This window comes from Phacochoerus africanus, chromosome 16, assembly GCF_016906955.1.
Source record: "Phacochoerus africanus isolate WHEZ1 chromosome 16, ROS_Pafr_v1, whole genome shotgun sequence".
NCBI lineage: Eukaryota > Metazoa > Chordata > Mammalia > Artiodactyla > Suidae > Phacochoerus > Phacochoerus africanus.
This window is the reverse complement of record NC_062559.1, coordinates 25,891,456-25,916,379: the sequence shown is the minus strand read 5'-3', so window position 1 is coordinate 25,916,379 and position 24,924 is coordinate 25,891,456. Positions and strand designations below refer to the sequence as shown.

The following is a 24,924-nucleotide window of genomic DNA, read 5'->3' as shown; positions in this document are numbered from 1 at the left end:
TATCTTTGGTTTTGGTATTAGGGTGATGGTGACTTCATAAAATGTCTTTGGGAGTGTTTCCTCTTCTTCAATTTTTTGGAAAAGTTTAAGAAGAATGAGTATAAGTTCTTCTCATATGTTCGGTAGAATTGCCTGTGTAGCAATCTGGTCCTGGACTTTTGTTTGGAGGAGTGTATTTATTACCTATTCAGTTTCATCTCTAGTGATGGGTCTGTTTAAATGATCTTTTCCTTCTTGATTCAGTTTTGGTGGGCTCTATGACTCTAGAAAGTTTCTATTTCTTACAGGTTGTCAAATTTGTTGGCATATCATTATTCGTAATATTCTCTTATGTTTTCTGAATTTCTGCAGTATCCATTGCGATTTCTCCTTTTTCATTTCTTATTTTGTTTCTTTGCATTCTCTCTCTCTTCTTGGTGAGTCTGGCTAAAGGTTTGTCAATTTCATTTGCCCTTTCAAAGAATCAGCTCTTGGTTTTATTGATTTTTTTTTCTATTGTTTTTTGAATCTCTATTTTATTGATTTCCTCTCTAATTTTTATGATTTCCTTCCTTCTGCTAAGTTTACATTTTGTTTGTTCTTTTTTTATTTCTTTTAGGTGGTAGGTTAAGTTGTTGATTTGAGATTTCTCTTCTTTTTTGAGGAAGGCCTGTGTTGCTGTGAACTTCCCTCTAAGAACTACTTTTGTGGCATCCCATAGATTTTGAATGGTTGTGTTTTCATTGTCATTTGTCTTGAAGTATGTTTTAATTTCCCTTTTGATTTCCTTTTTGACCCATTGTTTTTTTAGTAACATGTTTAGTCTTCATGTAGTAAGTTTTTCTCTCATGTCTTTTCCTGTGGTTGATTGCTAGTTTCATTCCATTGTGGTCAAAGAAGCTGCTTGAAATAATTTCTGTACTCTTAAATTTGTTTAAGTTAGTCTTGTGCCCCAGTATGTGGTCAGTCCTTCAGATAGTTCCATGTACACTTGAAAAGAATATATATTCCGATTTTTTTTAGATGTAATGTCCTGAAAATATTGATTAAGTCTAACTGTTCTATCATGTCATTTAGGATCTCTGTTGCATTATTGATTTTCTGTCTAGAGGATCTGTCCATTGATATGAGTGGGGTGTGAAAAATCTCCTAGTCTTACTGTATTCCCATCAATTTCTCCTTTTATGCTGTGAATGTTTGTTGTATACATTTGGGTGCTTCTATATTAGGGGCATATATATTGATGAGTGTAATATCCTCTTCTTGAATTGATCATTTTATCATTAAATAGTGTCCTCCTTTGTCTTTCTTAATGGTCTTTGTTTAAAGACTATTTCGTCTGATGTGAGTATTACAACTGCTTTCCTGTCATTTCCATTTGCATGAAATATCTTTTTCCATTCCCTCATTTTTAATTTATATGTGTCCTTTGCCCTAAGGTGAGTCTCTTGTAGACAGCATATTGTAGGTGCTTAATGGAAGGATATGCCCACAAAGTAAAGAGCCTGTATAGAAACTTGTTAACAAAGATTAATACGATTGGGTATTAAGGGATATCTGGTAAAAGACTGAACTAAGTAGGCCAAGTTTTTGTTCATGCCATTAAAGACTCACTTCATCTCATTTCTCTAACTGAAAATTTCTACTTTTCTGAAGCCACTGCCTCCCTTTGAGCTCTGCCAAGTTAAACCTGTTTTTTCCCCCACCCCCCTGTTTTATTTCTAAGACTGCCTTTTGTCTTTTCTTTACTCTTTTCTATCTCCATTCCTTCCCATCCTTCCCCTTTTCTTTTTGTTATTTTTTCTCCTTCCCTTCCTTTTAAAATACTCCATTGCTCTTCCAGGTGACCATAATATTCTTAATATAAAATCCATTCTTCTGGAGACTTAAATTTTTTATCCTCCCACTTTTGTGGCCTTCCTTAGTCTCCTTGGATATCACTCACGGTGGTTGCTGTTCCTCAGGGTTCTGTCCATGACCTGCACTGTTTTGTACTCTGTTCAGTGGTTCTGCATAGAAGCAACTCCCTTCTCATCTTAGGCCCCAACTCCAGAGGCTGGTGAGACCAATGCCACATGGTAAAGAACTGTTCTGTCCAATGCCAGTTTTACCCCTCACCACACATTCACCATCCAAGTTGCAAAACATTCCTCCATTACTTTTCCATGTGTAACACTTAGTTTTAGCAAGTATACAATGATTATTGTTTAAGCTCAGACTTCTGCTCTGAGCCTATTCATCTTATCTGAGAATTCCTAGGCCCTGGAACTCAGTTAACTTTTAACTCTTCTTTTACTTTTCTCACTAGCATCACTTTCCATGAATAAATAATTGTTAAAATGTTAAAATCAGTTATGCAGCCTAATTGGAATGCTTGTGTTATATGCTGCAGTGTATTTCCAAAGTAGCTTGTGGTATTTGAACACTTTATGTTTGAGGGTAAGAAATCTGTGAGCCTTATGAGTAATACTTAAGGGGATTATCAACTTTTTGAATAGGGAGTCCCTAAATGGATTTACCATCTCAAATTAGTTTTACTTCCCAAAATATCATCTGTAAACATTCAAGTGAAAGTCTTTATAAATGTTAAACAAATTAAATACCTATAACATTTAACATTTGAGAGCTGAGAATGCTCTGTGCTTCAGAGTTTAGTGGATGGAGTACAGTGTAGGTGTAAAAGTATGGTAAATTTATTCATAGAGCCTTTACCAAATAAATGGTGGTACTTCCATTCATACAGTTCTACATAATGGGAGAGGATAACTTTCATTTATTCAGCAAATATTTATAGATCTCAAGCTATGAGTGCTGGATGGGCAGTACTGATACAGACAGTCAGTATGGGCAAACCATTTTTCTTTTGCTTTTTAGGGCCGCACCCATGGCACATGGGAGTTCTCAGACTAGGGGTCAAATCAGCTACAGCTGTCGGCCCACACCACAGCCACAGCAACATGGGATCCGATCTGCATCTCTGACCTACACTGCAGCTCAAGGCAACACCAGATCCCCGACCCACTGAGCAAGGCCAGGGATCGAACCTGCATCTCCATAGATACTAGTCAGATTAATTTCTGCTGCACCACAATGGGAACTCCTAGGAGAACTATTAAATAAAGATTATTGGATTCAGGATGAGTGTAGTCTAAAGACATTTGAGGTGGTACTTTGCAAATGAGAAAGAGCCTGCCATGTAACAAGCTTTGGGAAGAAGGCAAATGATGTACCAAGGGCAGGGTCTGAGGTGGAAAAGTTTTTGACAGGTTGAACCAGAAAAGAGGCCAGTGTGGGTGGTATGTAGTGAGAAAGGAGAAGAGTGGTATGAGAAGGGGCAGGCAGGGACCAATACATACAGGGCCTAAAAGCCACTGGAGCAGTGCTTTTTACCTAAAAGCAGTAGAGGGCCAGTGAAGGACTTTAAACAGAGGAGTGAAATGCACCTTAGAAGAGATTGTATGTGTTATGCTTAAACATTATATTATTATTACAATGTAAAGTAAGCACATATTATTTTTACAGACTTTGATACAGCAGTTGAGTGTATAATTCAGTGTATAATTGTCCCTCATATTTTATATAGTATGGTATTTAATTGTATTATTTTTCACTGAAATGTTTTATTTACTTAAGAAAAAAATTAGACCACATAAATATCCACAAGTGAAGAAGTTTGTGGAATTAGGCCTTTATTGGAACAAACCGATACTTTATGTAGGTTTAGTGAAATTTGACTGACCAAAAAAAAAAAAAAAAAAATTCTATCCTATTAAAATACTTTCTTCTGGAATCCTGATCCTCATTAAACACTTATTTGTGTTCTTCAGCCAGGCATCACTGACATAAGGCCATATTAGATTACATTCCCTCATAAAGGTGATTTATATGTACTTTGATAAAGTTTGAGCTTTTAGTTAATGCTTGAATGATTTTAGCAGCCTCTCATGGTGCACAGTACCCTAAAACTTGCTTCTTTTTTATAATCCTGGCTGACTTTTGAGATGCTTATATTCCAGACCCACATTTTACCTATAAATTCAAGAATCCTTCATCTGATATTCTAAATGAGGAAATATATTATGTGAGCTTGACCTTTTGATTTGTCTCCTATCCTTATTGTCTTTCAGGAAAATGATTAGATATAGTTTATGTGCTAAGGCCTTAAGTATTTGATTCACCCTAAAGATGGATCAAATTTTCATTTAGTTAAATATAATTCAGAGCAATAGGAATCATGTTCATGACTTATCATCAGAGAAATAATATGCCATCATGTTTCCTTTTTCTTCCCCAGTTTACCCTCCTTATTCACTATTACCACATCTTTTTATGGGTAAATTTCTCTCTTATTGCCATGGATTTCAATTTAGAGCCTTATAGACTGCGCATTCTGAAAGGGCAAGCTTGACATCTAACTTTTAGAATTTGACAGTGTTGGAAGCCATAAAATCACAAAGAAACTTTTAAAAAGCTACATTTTGTTCCATTTGAATCCATCAGATGGCATATTTTAGAATTTGAATATTGAAAAACTGGGAGAGACAAAAGAGAAAGACTAATGGATTATAAGTCTATGCAAAAATAATTAAAGGGTGAGGATTTTTTGTTTTGTGAAGAGGGGCCAACTTTGACTTAAATATTTTTATGATCATGAATATGTTAACAAATAACACTGACAGAATTTCCTTTATCTCTAAAAAGATCAGAAAAAGCACAGTAGATTTAAATTTGAAGAAGTTATCGGAGTTCCCATGTGGCACAGCGGAAACAAATCCGACTAGGAACCCTGAGGTTGCGGGTTCGATCCTTGGCCTTGCTCAGTGGGTTAAAGAGCTGACGTTGCCTTGAGTTGTGGTGTAGGTCGCAGACACGGCTCAGATCCCAAGCTGCTGTGGCTCTGGTGTAGGCCGGCAACTACAGCTCTGATTAGACCCCTAGCCTGGGAACCTCCATATGCTGCAGGTGCAGCCCTACAAAGACAAAAAAAAAAAGAAGTAGTTATGATTTGGGGTTGTGGGATATGATTCAGAATTGTGGAATAAGGAAGCTTTTGTGGCTGGCATTTTATTGACATTAAGTGGGGAACAAATAAATAATTAGACGCTGGTCAGCCTTGTGTTAGGAATCCATGGCTAATGGAAAATCTCAATTGGGTCAGTATCTTCTTTACTACTTTAAGTCAGTCTTACAGGGTCAGGTGTATGTGGAGGGGTGGAGTAACTAACTTAGGCTCTTGCTTTGCCTGATTTCTATAGGGCCATTGTGGTGATCAGCTAGAATAGGTGCTTCGCCCACTGTGGATCATGTAGGTAGAGGGAATGCACTTAACGGGTTTCAGTCATGTTCAGTTTGGTTCTTACTATGGCTGTTTAATACTGTTTAAGTGTCCTGGTGCTTTATAGCTTAAATTAAATCTTGTGGTCAACTTCCTTTCCAACTTCTACTTTGATTTAGTATAGCAATAGTGAATCAAAGAAAAAGAATTCTCACCGCCTGATAATTGCTTATAATATTAATCTGTTCATAATCTTTTTACTTATCAGGAGGTGGGAATGATTGGAAGTCTTCTTATAAAGCTCCCCAACACCGTGTGGTTAAAGCTTTTTTATCTTTGTTTATTTTAATTATGAATTTGATTTTTAGAGTTTCAATTCTTTGGGTCCCCTTGCTCTTTCTGAGCTATGCAGTACTAGAAATTGAATCATTATTTCCATGTTTTCAGCTATAATAAGCTTTATCGGTACTGTCTTTAAGATAATCAGGCAATTCTTAAACACAGGGCTAGAGTGAATTAAGGGGGATTGTATGATTTCTTCATCTCCCCTAACCCCACCCTCCCAACCAAGATCCTAACGCTTCCTTCTGTATTCACTACACCTATGACAAGCCACTCTGTACTTTTTTTTTTTGTCTTTTTTATCTTTTCTAGGGCCACACCTGCAGCATATGGAGGTTCCCAGGCTAGGGGTCAAATTGGAGCTGTAGCTGCTGGCCTACACCACAGCCACCACAACGTGGGATCCAAGCCATGTCTGCGACCTACACCACAGCTCACAGCAACGCCAGATCCTTAGCCCACTGGGCGAGGCCAGGGATTGAACCCACAACCTCATGGTTACTAGTTGGGTTCGTCAACCACTGAGCCATGACGGGAACTCCCCACTCTATACTTTCTTTTTCTCAGAGAATTGTTTGTCTTCCTGTCTCTAAATGTTCTTTAATTATTCTTTCTTATCTATGAAGAAAATCCATTCTTCAATAACTCATTCATAGCTACTTTATGTCTACAACAGAATAGTACTATATTTTTTTCTTTATGTGCTACTACTGATCCTTTTCTATTATTTTTTTATTTGTTTAGGGGATTTTATTTATTTATACCTTTATTATGTTAAAAATCTCATATAAATCTTGATTTGTCAGTTAAATTCTGATTCCTCTGTAAGCAGGGATTCTCTCTCATTCTTTGGGTATTCTCCATTTACCTGGCGCCAAGCTCATAATAGGAACTCAGTGTTTATTAGTAGTATAGCTGTAGGTAAGGAAAGTGGCGGAGTATTTTCACTGCATTAGGTAGACTTGGAATTTAAATATGAGTATTTTTTTCTGATTTCCCTTGAGATTAAATTTTGACAATCTGTAAGAGATGTTCTTGAGTCACTAAGGTCTGTGTTCACACTTGATTATTGGAATGGAGGTTCCTTTAAAGGATGCTCAATTACCTGCAGCTTCTTTGAATAGGAGCACGTATCTTTCATATGTGACCCTAGGATTTTAAATATTGTAATTACAACTTCCACCAAGCTCTGAAAAACAACTTGTGTGTGAGGATGGAGGGAAAATTGGGCTTTGAATTATTGAAAATCACTGATACCCCAGTGATTGCTGTCAATATACAAAATGTAAATAAGATAATATTCTCTTTTTTTTCCATTTGAATTATATTGCTTTGAGTTTAAAAAAAAAAAAAAGGCTCCTGCATGCAGAAGTTCAGAGGGCAATCTTAGGTATAAATAGTGAAGCACAATTTTTTAAGTCTCATTTCTGTAATGCATTAGCTATTGAATTGGGCATGCTGCTTAACTCCTCTGAGCCTTAGTTTCTTCGCTTAGGAAATAGAGGTAGTAATAACCTATCCTAAAAGATTAGAGCAAGGACTAGAAAACAGGCCATCTAATGCGCCAAGCACATTACAAATTATCTTTTGCTACTCTTCTTCCCTACTCCCTTATTTTAAATACACATTATTTAATTGAAAGTTTAAATTTTTTGCCCTCTGATGTGTCCTAGCCATTTTGATATTTGTAAGAAAGGTACTCTTAATTATAACAGTGATTAAGTGGGAAACTACTATTTGAAAAACGATGTTGTCAATACTATTGCATGAATTTTTCAAGACTGTATATTTTGGTTTTATTTCAAAATAGTAAATTTGAAAAAGCATTGAATAAAATTAATATTAAGCTTTAAAAATACATTAAGACTTGTTGCTAGTTTGAGGTGTCATAAAATTTTCTGAAATCAATTCAAAGATCTCTAGGTTAGTGAGAAAACAATTTTGCCACCTTAACGAAGGGCAGTAGTATTACAATAAAACCATTTTGACCAAGCTCTTTGTGGAAAGGAGTTTGCTTACTAAAAACCCCTTTTGTCTCAACCCTTTACATAAATGTTTACAAGTATAATGGTTCACTTTCCTGCCTTAGAAAAACGTATGTATGGAATATAGGAGCCTCTTTGTTTGTAGACTGAGGATCTTTTCATTCCTTATTTTAAATAACAGTTACTATGGTCTGGCAGTGTGGATAGCCTTGTTATAAGTAGGAGATTAGGCTGAAAGTAACCCCAGGGTATACTGTGAAAAGTTACCAACCCCCTCATCTCTCGGATCAGTTACATCTTACGTCTTTCAGACATTTTCTAACAAATTGCAATTCTGGTTTCTTAAAATTTATTCAAGGAGACGTGGGAGATATTTATCCTAGCACCCTCATTTTGTAGATTAAAAACCTGCAGTATAGGTTAATTGAGTTGCTCAGGGATGCAAAAGCACATTCACTAAAAGAAATAGAAATTTAGATTTCCTCATTAAACTGACACTTTAATAGTGTCCCAAATTGTGGTGGTTATCTTTGATCTTCTTTGAAACAGGTAGATCGACACTTGAGAAAGCTGGATCAGGAACTGGCTAAGTTTAAAATGGAGCTGGAAGCTGATAATGCTGGAATTACAGAAATATTAGAGAGGCGTAAGTAAAATTTACAGTTTTCCATCACCGTTGGACAGTACATGTGCACGTCATTGAGGAGACTCACGTCCCACAGAGACTTTTCCATCTGCTCTTTGGTGAACAGTGGCACCTGGGTGGTATAGCTTGGTCCCCAGCAGTCGGACTGTTTGGGTCATGGATACTTGGAGAGATGATGCAGTATATCAACCACTCACTTTTCCTGAAAATAAAGCCTTAGGTCATTCCATTTGTTAATACGCGTATATGCTAGTTAGAAGAGTGGTAAGAACAAAGATTTAAAGAAATATAACCGTCTAGAAACAGGGTAGCCATCTGTCGTTAGATGTTGTGACTTTGCCCTGCCTGTTTATGCACCTAAGTATTGAGGAAGGTTGTTATTTTTTCGTAAGAACTGCCTTAAAGCTTTTCCTCCACTGTGTTACTCAGATTTTAAAGAGTTCTTCAACACTTCCTCCTTTTCTCAAAAAAGTCTTTTCTAAACTTTCTCTTATCAGTAAGAAGCCATTTTAATATTTCATTGCAAGCCTTCTCTTGATCTCCCGCTATAATTTACCTTTATCACTTCTTGGGTTTAACTCAGGAGACTTCCCTAAAATGGAGACATGAGCTCTGTTTCTTTAACTAATTTAGCATCACTTCCGACCTAAATGGATAATGTCCATCAAATCAGATAGTGTGGTGGCAAGCCCAGTGTAGGCACTCACTAAATGTTAGTTGAATCAAATCAGCATTATGGCTGATTTCTACTAGAATTTAAAGGGTTCGAATATCTCTTTTCTTGGTGCGTTTCAATAGCAAGAACATGTACCTATTTCTACACACAGGTGAAAGGTTTCTTTACGGTGCTAGGTTATATATCCCTGTTTATGTATTCACTAGAAGTCAGCTAGGGAAGCAACCAGATATGAATGGTACCCACAGTTGCATTTTTGTATTCAAAAATAAGCCCATCACTTTAGATGACCATCTAATTTATTGTGATGCTTTTATTCCAGGGGAACCCTTACCAAGAATAATAGCTGTTTTGAGACAAAATAAAATATTTTATTTTTCTGAAATGCCAATAATAATTGTGAGTAACAGTAATCCATGGCTATTCAGTACTGCAGGAAGGTTAATGAAGCATCCTCTGTAAGGACACAGACACATGAAACTAAATCAAATCAAGTTAAAAAATGGCTCCACCCTGCGCCCTGCCATGATTTCATCTCAAGGGATCTAGATAAACCCAGAAAATTTCTTCAAAAGTATTTTAAAGCTTGGCGGTAAAGATTTTATGCATCATTTTTCATGAGCAAAATCCCTTCTTTTAGAAAGTCTTTGCTATCGTATGTCATTTTAATGATCAGAGAATTTTCTTTCATACAGTGATGTCCCATTGCCTAATACTTTAGGATCTCCTATTAAAAGGTCTTCAATAACACTATGTTGAGTTTTTCAGTTCTTATCAGTAATGGAATCATAATACTCATTCATCCACTTACATGGTCCCAAATGTCATGAATTCCCTAATTAGACATTAGCGTGCCTTGACCTATTTTGTACTTAAGGTGAACACTGAAAAATGGATTACTTACTGTTTAGAAAGAGGATGAGGTTGGCTCAGGGTGGAATAGGCGGTGGTGACCCTCTAATGTGTTTGGCTAAAACAATACAGACACAGGCATCAGAGCTTGCCAGACATCTCCTGGTTAAGGGTACCCAGTGCCTGTAGTTGATTGACACGTAAAGTTCTCTGCTGCGATCTCATGGCCCTGTATCTCTGTGCCTCCCTGTTTTTTTAGGATCTCTGGAATTAGATACGCCTTCACAACCCGTGAACAATCACCATGCTCATTCACATACTCCAGTGGAAAGTAAGTTTGACTTAGGGCAGCTAAAATTATTTTAAAGACAGTTGAAAATTCATTGTGTTACCTATATGTTCTCTTTCATTACCTCTACACAACTGATTGAGAAACAAATATCCTCCCCTTTTATTTTGTGAGATATGTTTTTTCATGCAATTACTGGTGGATTTATCTTCTTCATTTGGGAAGAGCAGATGTGATTTGGGAACAGGTAGCCTGTTTTCCCTGGGATTCACAGAGGGCGATGTGTGGTACTAATAGCAGCATATACTCACTGCATATCGATACCTGCTTCTCTCCAGGGAGCATTATAACTGAGCAGAACAGTAAACTCCACAATTATGGGCTCTTTATCTTTTTCATCCTTGCTTCTCTAGTGCTTACCTTACTGTCTGGCATATAGTAAATTCTCAAACAGTTTGGTGAGTTAGTGAGTGAATGAATGGTCTGTCAGATGCTAGCTGGCTAGATGACTGTATCGGTGCATTTTTTTGCTATGAAAGAAAGGTTGATGGAAGACTATTTTAAATTGTAGAAAATGTTTTGAAAACAAAATTCCCCACATGTTATATGTTAAACCATGTGCATCACGGGTTATCTTCAGTACATTGCTACAAAAAAGTTTTTTTAGTGTCTACTCCAAAAAAGTTTATTGTCTACGCAGTTTGCTCTTAGGAACACGTGTGAGACAGGATTCTGTTTGTCTTGTCTTCTAGGAAAACATAATGTTCTGTATTCCATGAGGAACTCAGGTCATTACTATATTGGGTTATGATCAGATGAAAGTATTAGCTTATGTCCAGATGAAAGTATTATGCCTTTTCCATTGTTCTCTAAAATTTAAAAACACATAAATTCTTTATTTATATTCAGAAAGGAAATATAATCCAACTTCTCACCATACAACAACAGATCATATACCTGAAAAGAAGTTTAAATCAGAAGCTCTTTTATCTACCCTAACATCAGATGCTTCTAAGGAAAATACACTAGGTAAGTTTACTATCTTAAATACAGTTGCTTTCTTTTTTCATTCGTACCAAAATAAAGGGAAATGATTAACTATATGATTAACTATATAGATTCCTTACCTGGTTAAAATCTACCATAGGAAAAAAGAAGAAAAAGGAAAAAGCTGACATGAAGGTTTTAAATTTAATCATTAAATCTGTGCTAGGGCTCACTAACATTTTGTTCTCTCTAAGCATTTTTATTTCTTCTTTAATTCTGTACAGGTTGTCGAAATAATAATTCTGCAGCCTCTTCCAACAACGCTTACAATGTGAATTCCTCCCAACCTCTGGCATCCTATAATATTGGCTCATTATCTACAGGAACTGGAGCAGGGGCAATTACCATGGCAGCAGCTCAAGCGGTTCAAGCTACAGCTCAGGTAAAAAGGAACAGGTTTGGAAACAGAATGTAAAATTTTATCTGAATCCTCTCTTAATAGAAGCAACTAGATGTGAACAAAGAGTTTTCTTGCGTTGTATAGTTTTATTTTCAAATCATAGTTTTTATGATGTCTGACATTTAATGAAATGAATATGCAGAAATTACTTGATTGATAAAAGTTAAAAAATATATCCATACAACCTCATGCAGATTCCGTCTCACAATAATTGCTCATGATGCTTATATTCTTGAGTGTAAGCCACAGCATCTGCTGGGACAGTACCTTATTCTTGCTTCCAGTAAGGGCTTTCTCTAGAGCCTCAGAACTTAGGTTGCCTTGAGTTTGTTCGCTTCTGTACCAGTTATCTGTATTCCAAATTAAATTACCCATCCTGTAGTTACTTCCTAACTGGATAAAAACTGATCTTAAATCTTTACGTAAAATAGCTTAAATGACGATGATGAAGATAATGGATGAAGGAGTTCCCATTGTGGCTCAGTAGTAATGAAGCCAACCATATCCATGAGAATGTGGGTTGGATCCCTGGCCTTGCTGTGAGCTGCAGCAAAGGTCACAGCCGTGTCTTGGATCCTGCGTTGCTGTGGCTGTGGTGTAGGCCAGCAGCTGCAGCTCTGGTTCAACCCCAAACCTGGGAACTTCCGTATGCTGTTGAGTGCGGCCTTAAAAAAGAAAAAAATAAAATAAAAAGAAGAAATGAAAATGATGAAAACAAAGTTATATTGGATAAACCAAAATAATGCGCTAATTAGTAAGTCTTGGAAAAGAAAATATACATATTTATACTTATTAATACTATCAATGAATGCCTTTTTAAGATGAAAGAGGGACGAAGAACATCAAGTTTAAAAGCCAGTTATGAAGCATTTAAGAATAATGACTTTCAGCTGGGAAAAGAGTTTTCAATGCCCAGGGAAGCAGCTGGCTATTCATCATCTTCAGCGCTCATGACTACATTAACACAGAATGCCAGTTCATCAGCAGCAGACTCCCGCAGTGGGAGAAAGAGCAAGTAAGTTTTATTGTTACAGTAGCCTGTACCTTTGCAAGGTATGCCAATGACCTGGCACCCAGCTTTCACATACTACACAAAGGCAGCTTGTATGTAATGGGTCAGGAAGAACTTTGGGGAGGTGGGGAGACATGACATTTCCTTCACGCAGACACACTTTGGAAGGGATGAAGCCTTTAAAAAGTGCTAAGAGACTAATTTTCCTGGAGTCTTAAATTGGGTTTGTTAGCAAATGGCTTCTCTTTCTTTTGTTCATTAAGAAAAACCATTTTATGAAAAATTTTAACTTATAACCCCTTATTTTGTCATGTGTTTCCTGGAATTTTTTTTAAATACAGTTCTTCATTTTGAGTAAGAGCAGGTTGTATTAATTCTTGATACTGTGCTCCCAAAATTGAAATGATGCAGATATCCCCAGATTTTGTATATGAGATTCTTGGGGTAATCATATGAACTTTACATATGAAAACTTAACAGCATTTTGCCCTATCTTTCCTAAGTATCTACATATGCTAGTATCTTCATACACAAAGAAAGCTCAAACTCTAGGTCAAAATAATTATTTACCTAATAATTATATCATGATTTATTTTTAAAAGTATTTTCTGTAAGTAAATGTTACATTTTCTGTGTTACTGTATTTTCTGTGAATAAGTCTCTAAAAGAATGATGAATGTAGCATTACCGCAAAAGTGCTAAATGTCTTAAAAATTCATAATCACCCAAACTTATTGTAACTGCTGATGATAAATTTTTTGAGTTTTTAAAATGTATTAGCATATAGATAATGGTGAATTTATTATGAATTTTAACATTCTTTATTTCTTGTCTTACACGAATAAGTATTCACATGTCAGTTGATGGTTTTGATCAATTGCTGATGTATATTTATATTTTAGATTTTGATGAAGAGCATTCAGTTTGCTTAAAAAATACAAAGAATGTAAGCTAGGCATAACTAATATTAATTTTCAAAAATATTAACCTGCAATTTAAATCAGTGATAAGTAGTAACTGATTAAAAGTCTATTCTAAAAACTTAGAAAAATTTTGAAGAAATTTCCTTTGAATACCTTTATTCTCCAGAAAACAAAAATAAATCTCAAACAAAAATAAACCCTTACAGAAAAGGTTGCTCTTTTTGTGCTACAAACCATTTATCAGATTTCTTTAATTTAGTGTTAAAAAAATTAATATGTACATTTGATGTTATTTCATAGCACATATTTAGGAGTTATTCTCAGGTAACTTCTTCTAGATGCAGAACAAATAAAACTGATACTGTTTTTTCAGAAACAACAACAAGTCTTCAAGCCAGCAGTCATCGTCTTCCTCCTCCTCCTCTTCCTTATCGTCCTGTTCTTCATCATCCACTGTTGTACAAGAGATTTCTCAGCAAACAACAGTAGTACCAGAATCTGATTCAAACAGTCAGGTTGATTGGACTTATGACCCAAATGAACCACGATACTGCATTTGTAATCAGGTAAAAATCTGGCATGTGTCTATTAAAGCATGAACTGAATAGGAAGAAGAGCTATTTCATTTCTTTAGTGTTTTTTTCCCTCCAGTTAAAAATAGCTTTGCTGTTTGCTCTGCTTCTTATAAAAATGATTGTGTTTGCTTTAAATACAAAGAGTATAAAGAAACATGAAGGTTATCTATCCATAATCTCAGTTCTCGGCTATAATGTATAATTAAACATTTAAATGTACTACTCTATATGCCTCACATGGGTATTTTCTTAGCCTGCTCAGGCTGCCATAGTCAGATAAGACAGATGGATGGCCTAAACAATAGGAATCTGTTTTCTCACAGTTTTGGAGACTGGATAGTCCAAGATTAAAGAATTGCTGACTAATTCTTTTCCAGGTGACACTGTCTTCCTGGCTTATAGATGGCCACCTTCTAGCTGAGTCCTACATGAGGGAGCTTTAGCGTCTCTTCCTCTTGCTATAAGGGCAGCAACCCAGTTGAATTAGGGCTTCCCCCTTATGGCTTCATTTAACTTTTATCCCCTCCTCGCAGGCTTTATCTCCACATGTAGTCGCATTGGGGATTAGGACTTTAACACATGAATTTTGGGGAGAGGCACAAGCATTCAGTTCGTAACACATAGGTACATAGATACATACATATGTGTATGTGTGTTTGAGTTTGGCAGTTGGAATCATGGTAAATTCTCTTACATAACTGGCTTTTTTTTTTTTTTTTCCACTAAACCATATATCCTAAACATGATTTTTCTTTTTGGTCATTTTTTTTCCTTCTCACAGTTATCTACCATGTACTATAACTTATTTAATCGGTTATAGAATATTTTAATGGTTTTAATCTTTTCAAAATTACAAATAACATGATAGGTTTTTTTTTATGTAATCCATTTCATATACCTAATTTCTAGGACAATCCTTTAGAAATAAAATTAAGTAATATTTGATACCAACTACAAGTTATCTTCTAATATTTATTACCAATAATTGATAATTGATGAGCATGCCTGTTTCCTAAACCCTGTCCCACACTGGATATTACCAACACTGGATATTATTCTCTCTCGCCTTTTTTTTTTAAGGGCCGCACCCACAGCATATGGAAGTTGCCAGGCCAGGGGTCAGATCAGAGCTACAGCTGCCGGCCTACACCAGAGCCACAGAAACTCTGGATCCAAGCCAAATCTGCACCTACACCACAGCTCACAGCAAGGTCAGGGATCAAGCCCACATCCTCGTGGATACTAGCAGATTCCTTTCCACTGCGCCACAAAGAAAACACCTAGATATTATTCTCTCTTGAAAACTATGTACTAATTTAACAATTTTGAATCATAGGATTATTTCAGTTTATATTAGTAGAGTGGACTTTTTTTGGCCATTTTAATTTCTTTTATGAATTGGCTGACTTCTGTCATTCTTGTCATATACATTGTAAACATTTTGCTTGGTTTACTTTTTTAATTCTAAAATTCCAATTTTATGTAGTAATGACTGTCAATCTTTTTCTTTATTAATTCAGCCATGAATTTTAAAAAAATAGTTTGCTAGTTGTGCAATCACCTGATAAACACTTTTTAATATCAGTGATTTGAATATCCTATAAATAGTCTTGCAACAGAGCTAGTTTACCTACAAAAGAACAAAATCAGATTCACTCTAGATTTCTTCTCTGAACTAGGAGTGTTTTTTGGTTGTTTTTTTTTTTGGCCATGCAAAGGGCAAGTGGAAATTCCCAGACCAGGGATTAAACCAGAGCCACAGCAGCGACCTGAGCCATGGCAGTAACAATGCTGGGTCCTTAACCAGCTAGGTTCCCAGAGAACACCAAACTAGAAGTTGATGGAATGTTTGTAGAGCTTTAAGGGAGAAATCTGAGTGCCTCCCCCCCAAATTGTTACCCAGCGAAGTTGTTGATCATATGCATAGAACCGAATACAGATAAGAATCAGAAAGTATGCCGTCTAGTAAACCCTGTCTGGAAATTTATTCAGTCCATTGAAAACTTAAATGAATTCAGGAATTAGGAAGTTGTGCTATAAAGTGCTAGTGATGAACAGGAAAAAGAGAAATGAGAAAGGATATATAATAAATAGATATAATAAGTTTAGAAGTTTCAGTGAAGTGTTGACTGTAAAAATATAAATGACCTAACATGACCTAAGAAAAAATAAAAGACATTATGTAAATAACCAAAAAAGAAACTTAAAATCTTTACAAAAGGAACTGCCCACAAAGTTGATTCCTGTGTTGAGGTGGTTTACAGAGCAAGTTCTTGCAGATTTTTTAAAGAGTACATAATTTCTGTGTGTCTCCCCTTGCATCCCTACTCTGAAAAAACTTTCAGAAAAAGACTATAAAGATATAACCATATACCCTATTGTTTAATGCAGTTGTATAGCCAGTGTATTTCCTTCTATTAACCGTATCAAAAGCAATTAATTTGGATTAGGTGCTGGTTTTATAGTCATAATAATGACATTTAATTTTCTTTTAACTAGGTATCCTATGGTGAGATGGTAGGCTGTGATAACCAGGATGTAAGTATTAAATTTTTCTATTTAGGAATGAAAAAAAAAATCACAGATTAGTCCTACTTGAATATATATTTTTTTGTTTACTGTGTCAGTCTAAGAAAACAGGTTTGCAGTTACGTTAATTATGTTATATTAATGCTAGAATATTTTTCCCCAAAATAGGAGAGTGTCCCTTAATGTGTTTCCTATTTTAAAGCTAAGTTCTCAGAAGGTGTTTCATTGTAGGAAAATTAGGAAAACCTTCCTCTCCTTTTGCCAAAGAATGCTGTGTTTGCTAGAATTCAGTTCACTTATCAGAGTGAAGAATTGGAACTTTTAGAACAATACATCCTTTCAGGAAGCATGATGCTAAGGTGAAGGCTCTCATGTGCTTATTTCCCTCCCATTAGTGTAGTATTTCCTACTGCTTTGCAGGTGTCAGCTGATAAGAGCCACTTCTGATATAAAAAATAAAGAAGGTTTGAAAGAAAAGAACTCCTATTTATTTTCTATGAAGCTTAAGTGGGGTTAGAGATACGTTTTTATTGAATGCCATGAATATTTTTGTTTAGTAATTTCCATTCCCTTCTTACTGTCAGCCCCTTTTTGTCCATCTTTTCCTCCAGAGGGGTAACACAACTCCGAATGTCAGGATCTGCAGGTTAAGGCTAAGAGTTTTAAATGTTTAAAACAATTTGAAGATTGAGCAGGGTTGGCTCATAAAAATGTGTACTTTCCTAACCAGCCAGGGTCCCAAGACGTTCAGGCAGATAAAGACTCTCCTTCCACCTTCCTCCATAGACTCTCTTGTGGGTTGTTTATGGTTATTGCAAAACAGTAGCCCCCAGCCATTTCAAGAAGACCATTGTAAACTGTCTTCTTGGGCAGTTATTGAAGATGATGAGTGAGATTTCTGTGAATACCCTGTCAGACTCTCTGATCCCTCTCATTCCCAGTTGTGCTGTTCTCAGTCCTAGGATTTTGCACGTGTAGAGCCACTTCATATATTGAACAGCGGAGTTCTTTTTCTCTCCATATCTAGGAATAGATAGACCCAGAAAGAAACCCAGGGCATCACTTTATGTCTTTCATTACAACTGGCTAATTTTACTTTGTAAGAACACAAATAAGGCTGAATATTAAATAAAATCTTGGAAATACATTTTGCCTTCTATGTAAGAGACCTGTCTCACTTCTTGTCCTTGTGAGTTGGTGTCAATGTACTCTTCAAATGAAAGTCAGTGAATTTGTGTTCGTTGAGATTATAAGAATAGATTATGTGAAACTCAGCTAAAGATGCATAATTTTCTAGGTCTCCATTTCCTTATCTCTGAAACTTATCAGTTGGACTAAATCATCTCTAATCCAGCTCTTCGATCTGAGTCCACACATCTAATCATTAATATTTAGTTCCTGGGCACGTTTTACCATTCTTCCTAGTCTTTGACAAAAAACTGTTTCTTTTCGTTTTTGCTTTCTAGTGCCCTATAGAATGGTTCCATTATGGATGCGTTGGACTGACAGAAGCACCGAAAGGGAAATGGTACTGTCCACAGTGCACTGCTGCCATGAAGAGAAGAGGCAGTCGGCACAAATAAGGGTGGTCATTTCATTTGAGGAAGAAAACAGCTTCAACATTTTATATAGGACTTTAAAAAAGAAGAAAAGCGAAAGAAGAAACAATGCATTTCCAAGCACCCACTTTAAGGATTTACATAGACAATCCTATAAGATCTTGAACTTGAATTTTATGGGTTGTATTTTAATAATGTAAGTAAATTATTTATGCACTCCTGATGTGCTCTGAATATTATTCCAGTTAGCCTTGGATTATTTCAGTGGCCAACATATGCAGACATTTGTACTCCTCAACCATTTTCTCAAAGTAATGGGCATTCTATAATTTACACTTCAATGAATTCCAACGATGAAGATTTTAAGAAAAGTATTTTATATTCAACAGGTATGTTCTGCTGCATGTACTGTACTCCAGAGCTGTTATGTAACACTGTATATAAATGGTTGAAAAAAAAAAAAAAAAAAGACAGTGCTTCTAAAAAGAATTTAAGATAATGGTTTTTTAAATGCCTTTATAATAAGCTTTGTTTCTTTGTGAAACTAAATTCAGCGGGCTGAAGGAAATGGTTCCTGTGATAAAGTGGGCTGGTGTCCTCTAGAGTACCTGGGTACATAAACAGAAACTCCTGTAGGTAAAAACTAATCTGTGCCATTAGTCTTTATATGTTTCTGCATCCAGATAGAATGCAGTTCATGAGGGTGGGAGGGGGAGGGGCTGAAGGGAGAGGGTGTTAAAGTGATACATTTTTATACCAAATGTGTTTATTTTTTTGTGCAAGTAATCCTTAAAATTGGAATTGTATTAGGTGTTAAAATAAAGTTTTTAAAAAATTACTTGTATTTATACTTTACACACTTAATAATGAAAATTTCTGAATTCCATTTAACTTCCAATTTTCATAATCTTAAAAAGGACAGAGGCCCAGGACACAGAATGCTGCGTAATCTGTTATTTCTTTAATAATGCTTGGAACTTGTGATACGAAAATAAGGGAAAGACATTTTTAATGTAAATTTGAAATGCAAATGTATTTTTCTAGGACATCTCCCTGGCTTTTCCTTCAGTGGAAGGGACATGAAAGAAGTCTAATTACAGCAGACAAAAGGAAAATTATCGTTATAGCTGTTTTGACTTGAGGCAGTGTGGCCAACTTAAGAAACCCCCTGGACTGGAGCTTAAAATTCACTTCTATTTTTGATTCTACCACATGTTGGTATGACAGTTAATTCACATTTTGAGTCACTCTGGGCCTTATTAAACCAGGGTGATCCTGGCTTCAGGATGTCTATAAAGCACTCCTAACGTTTTATTCTATAGGTGCTATTTAAATTATAAATTTTGCATAGCGGAGGTTTTATTTAAGGTATATTACCGACTCTGGTCGGTAGAAAAATCCTTAAAACTTTAAAAATACTTATTATATCATATTTCTTTTATATCAAAACTTACTGAATCCATCAGATTTCTGCTTTAATCAAAACCACTTATGAGCCTCTTAGAACTTATACAGAAAACCAAAAAATCTATGCAATGCTACCCCAAGGGTATGGATTAGACAGAGGATTTCAAAGATCTCTTTCAGCTTCGAGATTCCACAATTCTGAGCTGCTGCAGTCTGATTTTATAACTGGACAACCCATAAAACTAAGGTTCATTTGTGGGTACTCATGATTTCATGATCCTCAGTATTTTCACGGAGATTTTTTAAATGTATAAGAAATAATATATAATGTAGTGTTCAGTTAGCTTATTAGCATGTTGCCTGGAGATGCTCAGTGGTTGTTTAATCTTCTAATTATGTGTAATGACTTTTCCAAACTCATTCGTTTTGTAGGAATTGGTCAAAGGAAAAAGCCTTATATGCAGCCTTATTTTAAGAGAGAGTTCCTTGTCAGAGTCAGGAATGTCCCTGTTTCCAGCTGCTATAGCCCCTTTCAGTGTGTGAATTCCACAACTTACCAAATCATTCAGAAAAAATTTTGACAGATTTTAAACTCAAACACTGAATCTTTTATGAAGTGTGTATAAAGAAGTAAAGCAAAATGTTGTGCAATTATTTAGTAATGGGTGGAACCTTTTAATCTCTGAGATCTATATGATGGGCCAAACATGGAACTACCTCATCAAAAAAAAAAAAAAAGATGTGGCCAGTTATTAATATTCTTTGTGACATTTACATCAAGGGGTATAATGAGCATTTTTTGGGGGGGTATTATAATATACACATTAAAAATCTTTGTTGTACAAAACTCATGTAATGGTGGCACAAAAAATCCATATGTGGGTTCACAGTTTATAGGTGGTGAAAATTGAGGCCTTACTGCTATGGAGTGTATATTAAAATGTTCATGGTGACACATTTGAAGCAATAAATGGCTTAATTAAATGCCTAAATGAAGCTGAGTGTTTGATAAACATACAATTACTCTTTTTAAGGGCAGTTCAGTTTTTGCTCTTTTCTCCTTTAAAGCAAATTCCACATATTTTAGATTCTTAACCATCTTTGTTTTGTGCATTGTTAGTGCCCTTTGTCCTTAGATCTCAGAAATAGTCCTCTTGGTCTAATTAATTAATTACTTTAGTCTTAGAAAAATTAATGTTTGAAATACTTGGGTTTTAAGGGGTAAGATTCTCTGTGGATATGTAGACATTTCAGTGTTTTCTTCAACTTTCATATTTTTTTAAAAAAGTCTTTCCACAGATGGGTTTTAAGAGAAAAAGCATATCCTCAAAAATGTTCATTTTTATAATTTTATAAACATTAAGCATCTAGATGTTCCAAATACACAGATGAAGGTATTTGTGTTTGTGTGTGTGTTTGTGTGTTGGTGCGGGAAATGGGACAGACGCATTCACAAGTAATTGCCATATTTTGCTAAGTGCCATAGATTATAATGATTACTCTATAGTAGAGTATTCTCGCAGCACTGGGAAGAATAACATAGGAGGTGTCATTTGAACTGATTCCTAAGGACAGATGAAGTGGGGATGTTTTCCTGGCAGGTGAAATTGTTCTAGAGCTCCATTATTTTGGTAATTTAAAAGTAGTCTGGAATGGACCTGGAATAGGGAGTTGTGCTGTCAGGGAACGAAGCCAGAAAACAGATCAAGAGTCTATTCCTGAGCATTTTACACTGTACTGTGGTATCATTGGTCAATAAGGGTAGAGAGAACATTGACATACTGTCAGTTAAATGTATTGTGATTATTTAACAGTTTAATGAAATGTTAGCACTTATGAAGATTATAACTAGGGGTGACAAATTAATTAGTTCAGAACGTGGAAATTGCTGAAGAAATTCAAAATTTTAAATGAATCTTTATTCCAATTTTTGAAACAAGTTGGAATTGCTAGTCAAGTTTTTTAGATTTCTTTATTTAGATGATAACATCTACATCACTAAAACAAATTTTAGTTTCTGACCTAGAATTTTAATATTCATAATTTGTGTGTTTGCTACAGAGAAAAAATTTAAAGTTGCTTAAAGATGAACTGGCTTCAGAATTGTTTTGTTTTGTGTTTTAATTGAAATTTGATATAAGGAAAAGATGTATTTCCTGGCCATTTCCATTTTAAAGTAGTAAGTTAGTGTATCTTATAAGTCAATATTTTATCTTAATTTAATAACATTATTAGAAACCTAGGCATATTAAAATGTTTACCTGGAAGAAATTTAATAATTTCTTAGTAGAGTCTCCAGAGCCATATACTTTTACTTTCTTCACTTGTGACAAAAGAGACTATAAAGAGAACCTAATAATCATTCATTCCTTGCTGCTCATTAAAAATTCAGAAACCAGTGTGTGAGATGAGCGTGAGGAATCGTGTGAGGTGTGTGTTGCTTATTCCTCTTCCCAACTTCTACTGGCCTGTTAGTGAATTAGAGTAGTTATTCATGGGAAAGTGTGTACTCACTAGTCCTTGATGAATTCGTTGAAAACATTCACAAGTTTAGTATCTCTTGTAGGAAAAAATTGTTCATATTTTAACACTTTTTGCACTATTAAACCTATTCCAGTAGAGGAAGCTTTCCTGCTAATGTGTTAAAATAAGAGCAATTAAAATTGGTACTTGAAAAAGCTGGGTCAAATGGAATAAATGGACCAGGTAGAAATCTCTCTAAATAACTCTGAACATAAACATGAGTATGTTCGTTAGAATGATTTGCTAATATGATAACTAGCTAGTGAAAGCTTTTAATGTGACCTCCCCAGTCTGTCTCATTAGAATTTATCAATTTTTATATCCATATCCTTGAAGCGTTTATATAGCTATCTTTAATATGACAAATAACTATTTTCTTGACTAGGTCGAGGACTATAAGGATAATTTTTTCATGGGCTTCCCAAGTGTGCAAAAAGATTTTTCACTTTTCCAATAGTTGTCATTTATAAACATTTGAAAAAGAGTCCCCTTATCTGTTAAAAAACAAAATAAAACAGTTCCCTTGTGGCACAAGGTTGTGGCTGCAGCGGCCCTGGTCCTGGAACTTCCACATGCTGTATAGGCAGAGGAAAAAAAAAAAGCCTATATATGAGAGAGCATATGATTTAAATACAGAAGTAATCCTTGACTTTACTTGATATATATGTATCCAAAGACCCATACTCTGTCAAAGAATGTTTTCTTCTTAGCCATCAGATGGGCTAAGTGAATGCCAGCTTTTATTAGAGGGATAAGACCAAAACTACCCCCTTCCCATCTCCCATCGCACACAGCCTTTCAAGGTACAGTTTTAATACTATGAAAATTTCAAAATATTTTTTATTTTCTGAGACTAAAAATAGATAAAATTGTGATTAGATTTTTATAAGGAAAACACAATTATGTAGCTATCCTGAGATAATTTAATGTGTTATGGTTTCCAAGGACTATTATATTAAAGATCTACAGAGAAGAGGATTAAGTTGAAGAAGAGAATTTGATACTATGATATAACAAATGAGGACTCAATTTGTTCGTGTTTTATATATTAATTGCTAAAACTTAGAATTCTGGCTCTATGCCAAGGTGTAAGCTTAAATCCAAAAGAGTAAAATAGGGAGCTCCTGTTGTGGCGCAGTGGAAATGCATCTGACTAGTGTTCATGAGGATTCAGGTTCGATTCCAGGCCTCGCACAGTGGGTCAGGGATCTGGCATTGCCCGTGAGCTGTGGCGTGGGTCGAGGACATGGCTGGGATTCTGAGTTGCTGTGGCTGTGGCTTAGGCTGATAGCTGTAGCTCCAATTTGACCCCTAGCCTGAGAACTTCCACATGCCACGGTGAGGCCCTAAAAACAAACATAAAAACTCAAAAGAGTAAAATACTGGGAATATATAATTCACAGGATTAAATGTTTACCATTATTCTGCCTGCATGCTCACAGACTGAAGGGGTTCTATCTATCTATCTGTTTATTTTTCTACACCACAGCACAGCTGGATCAGAGCCATATCTGCGACCTACACCTCAGATTGTGAGCAAGGCCAGGGATTGAACCTGCATCCTCATGGATGCTAGTTAGATTCTTAACCTGCTGAGCCACAACAGGAACTCCATCCATCTCTCTTTTGGAATGTGTATATATGCATATATTCAGCTATGGTCTTTTAGAGAATGCGAATATTAAAAGCAAATTCAGAAGGCTTAAAAGGACATAATATTGCCCAAGTTGCATTTGTTTGGAGGAGCAGTATAATTACCCATTCAAGAAATGGTTAAAATCCTAATGAGGCCGATTGTGTCATTGCCACAAGCTGCTCAGGGACTCACTATTCTAAATCAAGTAACAGACCCTCTTAGGCAGCCACAAGTCAAAACTGTGGGACAAACTATTCCTTTGGTTTCTTCAGGTTCCCAACCTACGCACTGCTGACATCCTCTACGGGAGGAGTCTTTATTGTGGAGGTGCTGTCCTGTGCACTGTGGGGTGTTGAGCAGTGTTCCTGGCACCTACACAAGAGATGTCAGTAGCATCCCCCCTGGGCCGCCAAGTTGTGACAACCAGACATGTCTCTAGACATTGCCAAGGGCCCCCTGGGGGACACAGTTGCCCCCACTGGGTGAAATGTTACCAAGATGTGAAATATTTCTTGTGGGAAAAATGGGAATACCATGGACAATATTTGAACCTACAGTGTATAGACTTTTACAAATAGGCATTTTTAAACCAGTTGCAAGATAACATCGATGCTGCAGGAATCTGGAGTTGAGCAAAATCGTTTGTCATAAAGCAGTTTATACTGTAGAGAGAGATTCTTGTGCTAGTAACTAGAATACAGCACCTAGAGGATGATAAAGGTCATTTTGGATACTGGTGCACGCAAATTCAAAATGCTTATGAAGAGAGAACATTTTGAAAAATAAGTAAAATGACTGGTGGAGAAGAGCTGGCGAGTGTATATCCCATTTCAAAAAGGCAGCACTAAATGTGGTCATACGGAGTCTCCGGGGGCAGACAATTTAAAATGACAAGCATTTGGAGGAGTTTGGGGTTAATACATACACACTGCTATATACAATATAGATAATCGGCAAGGCCCTACTATGTAGCACTGGGAACTCTGCTCCATATCCTGCAATACGTATATGGGAAAAGAATCTGAAAAAGAATGGATATATGTTTACATAGAACTCAATCACTTTGCTGTACACCTGAAACTAACACACCACTGTAAAGCAACTATATTCTAATATAAAATAAACATTTAAAAATGTTTGAAAGTTTAAAAATTTTAAATGAAAAAAAAATTTTTTTTTGCCTTTTGTCTTTTTAGGGCCACACCTGCGGCACATAGAGGTTCCCGGGCTAGGTTCCCGGGCTGTAGCTGCCGGCCTACGCCAGATGTT

At 35.9% G+C, this 24,924-nt stretch overlaps 1 protein-coding gene across 2 annotated transcripts in view; it reads left to right on the top strand.

Moving 5' to 3' along the window:
* ING3 (inhibitor of growth family member 3) overlaps positions 1-20,488 on the top strand; it is a 29,009-nt gene extending 8,521 nt beyond the window's left edge. Inside the window, exons 5-12 of one of the 2 annotated variants that reach the window (XM_047763417.1) lie at positions 8,131-8,227; positions 10,015-10,086; positions 10,954-11,073; positions 11,316-11,473; positions 12,313-12,506; positions 13,800-13,992; positions 16,501-16,539; positions 17,997-20,488. In XM_047763417.1, the coding sequence (XP_047619373.1) occupies positions 8,131-8,227; positions 10,015-10,086; positions 10,954-11,073; positions 11,316-11,473; positions 12,313-12,506; positions 13,800-13,992; positions 16,501-16,539; positions 17,997-18,113 (990 nt within the window). In that variant the 3' untranslated portion in view covers positions 18,114-20,488. Of the gene's footprint in view, positions 1-8,130; positions 8,228-10,014; positions 10,087-10,953; positions 11,074-11,315; positions 11,474-12,312; positions 12,507-13,799; positions 13,993-16,500; positions 16,540-17,996 lie in introns of those variants that run through there. The other variant, XM_047763419.1, reaches the window with a different exon arrangement.
* Positions 20,489-24,924: the final 4,436 nt, after the last annotated feature.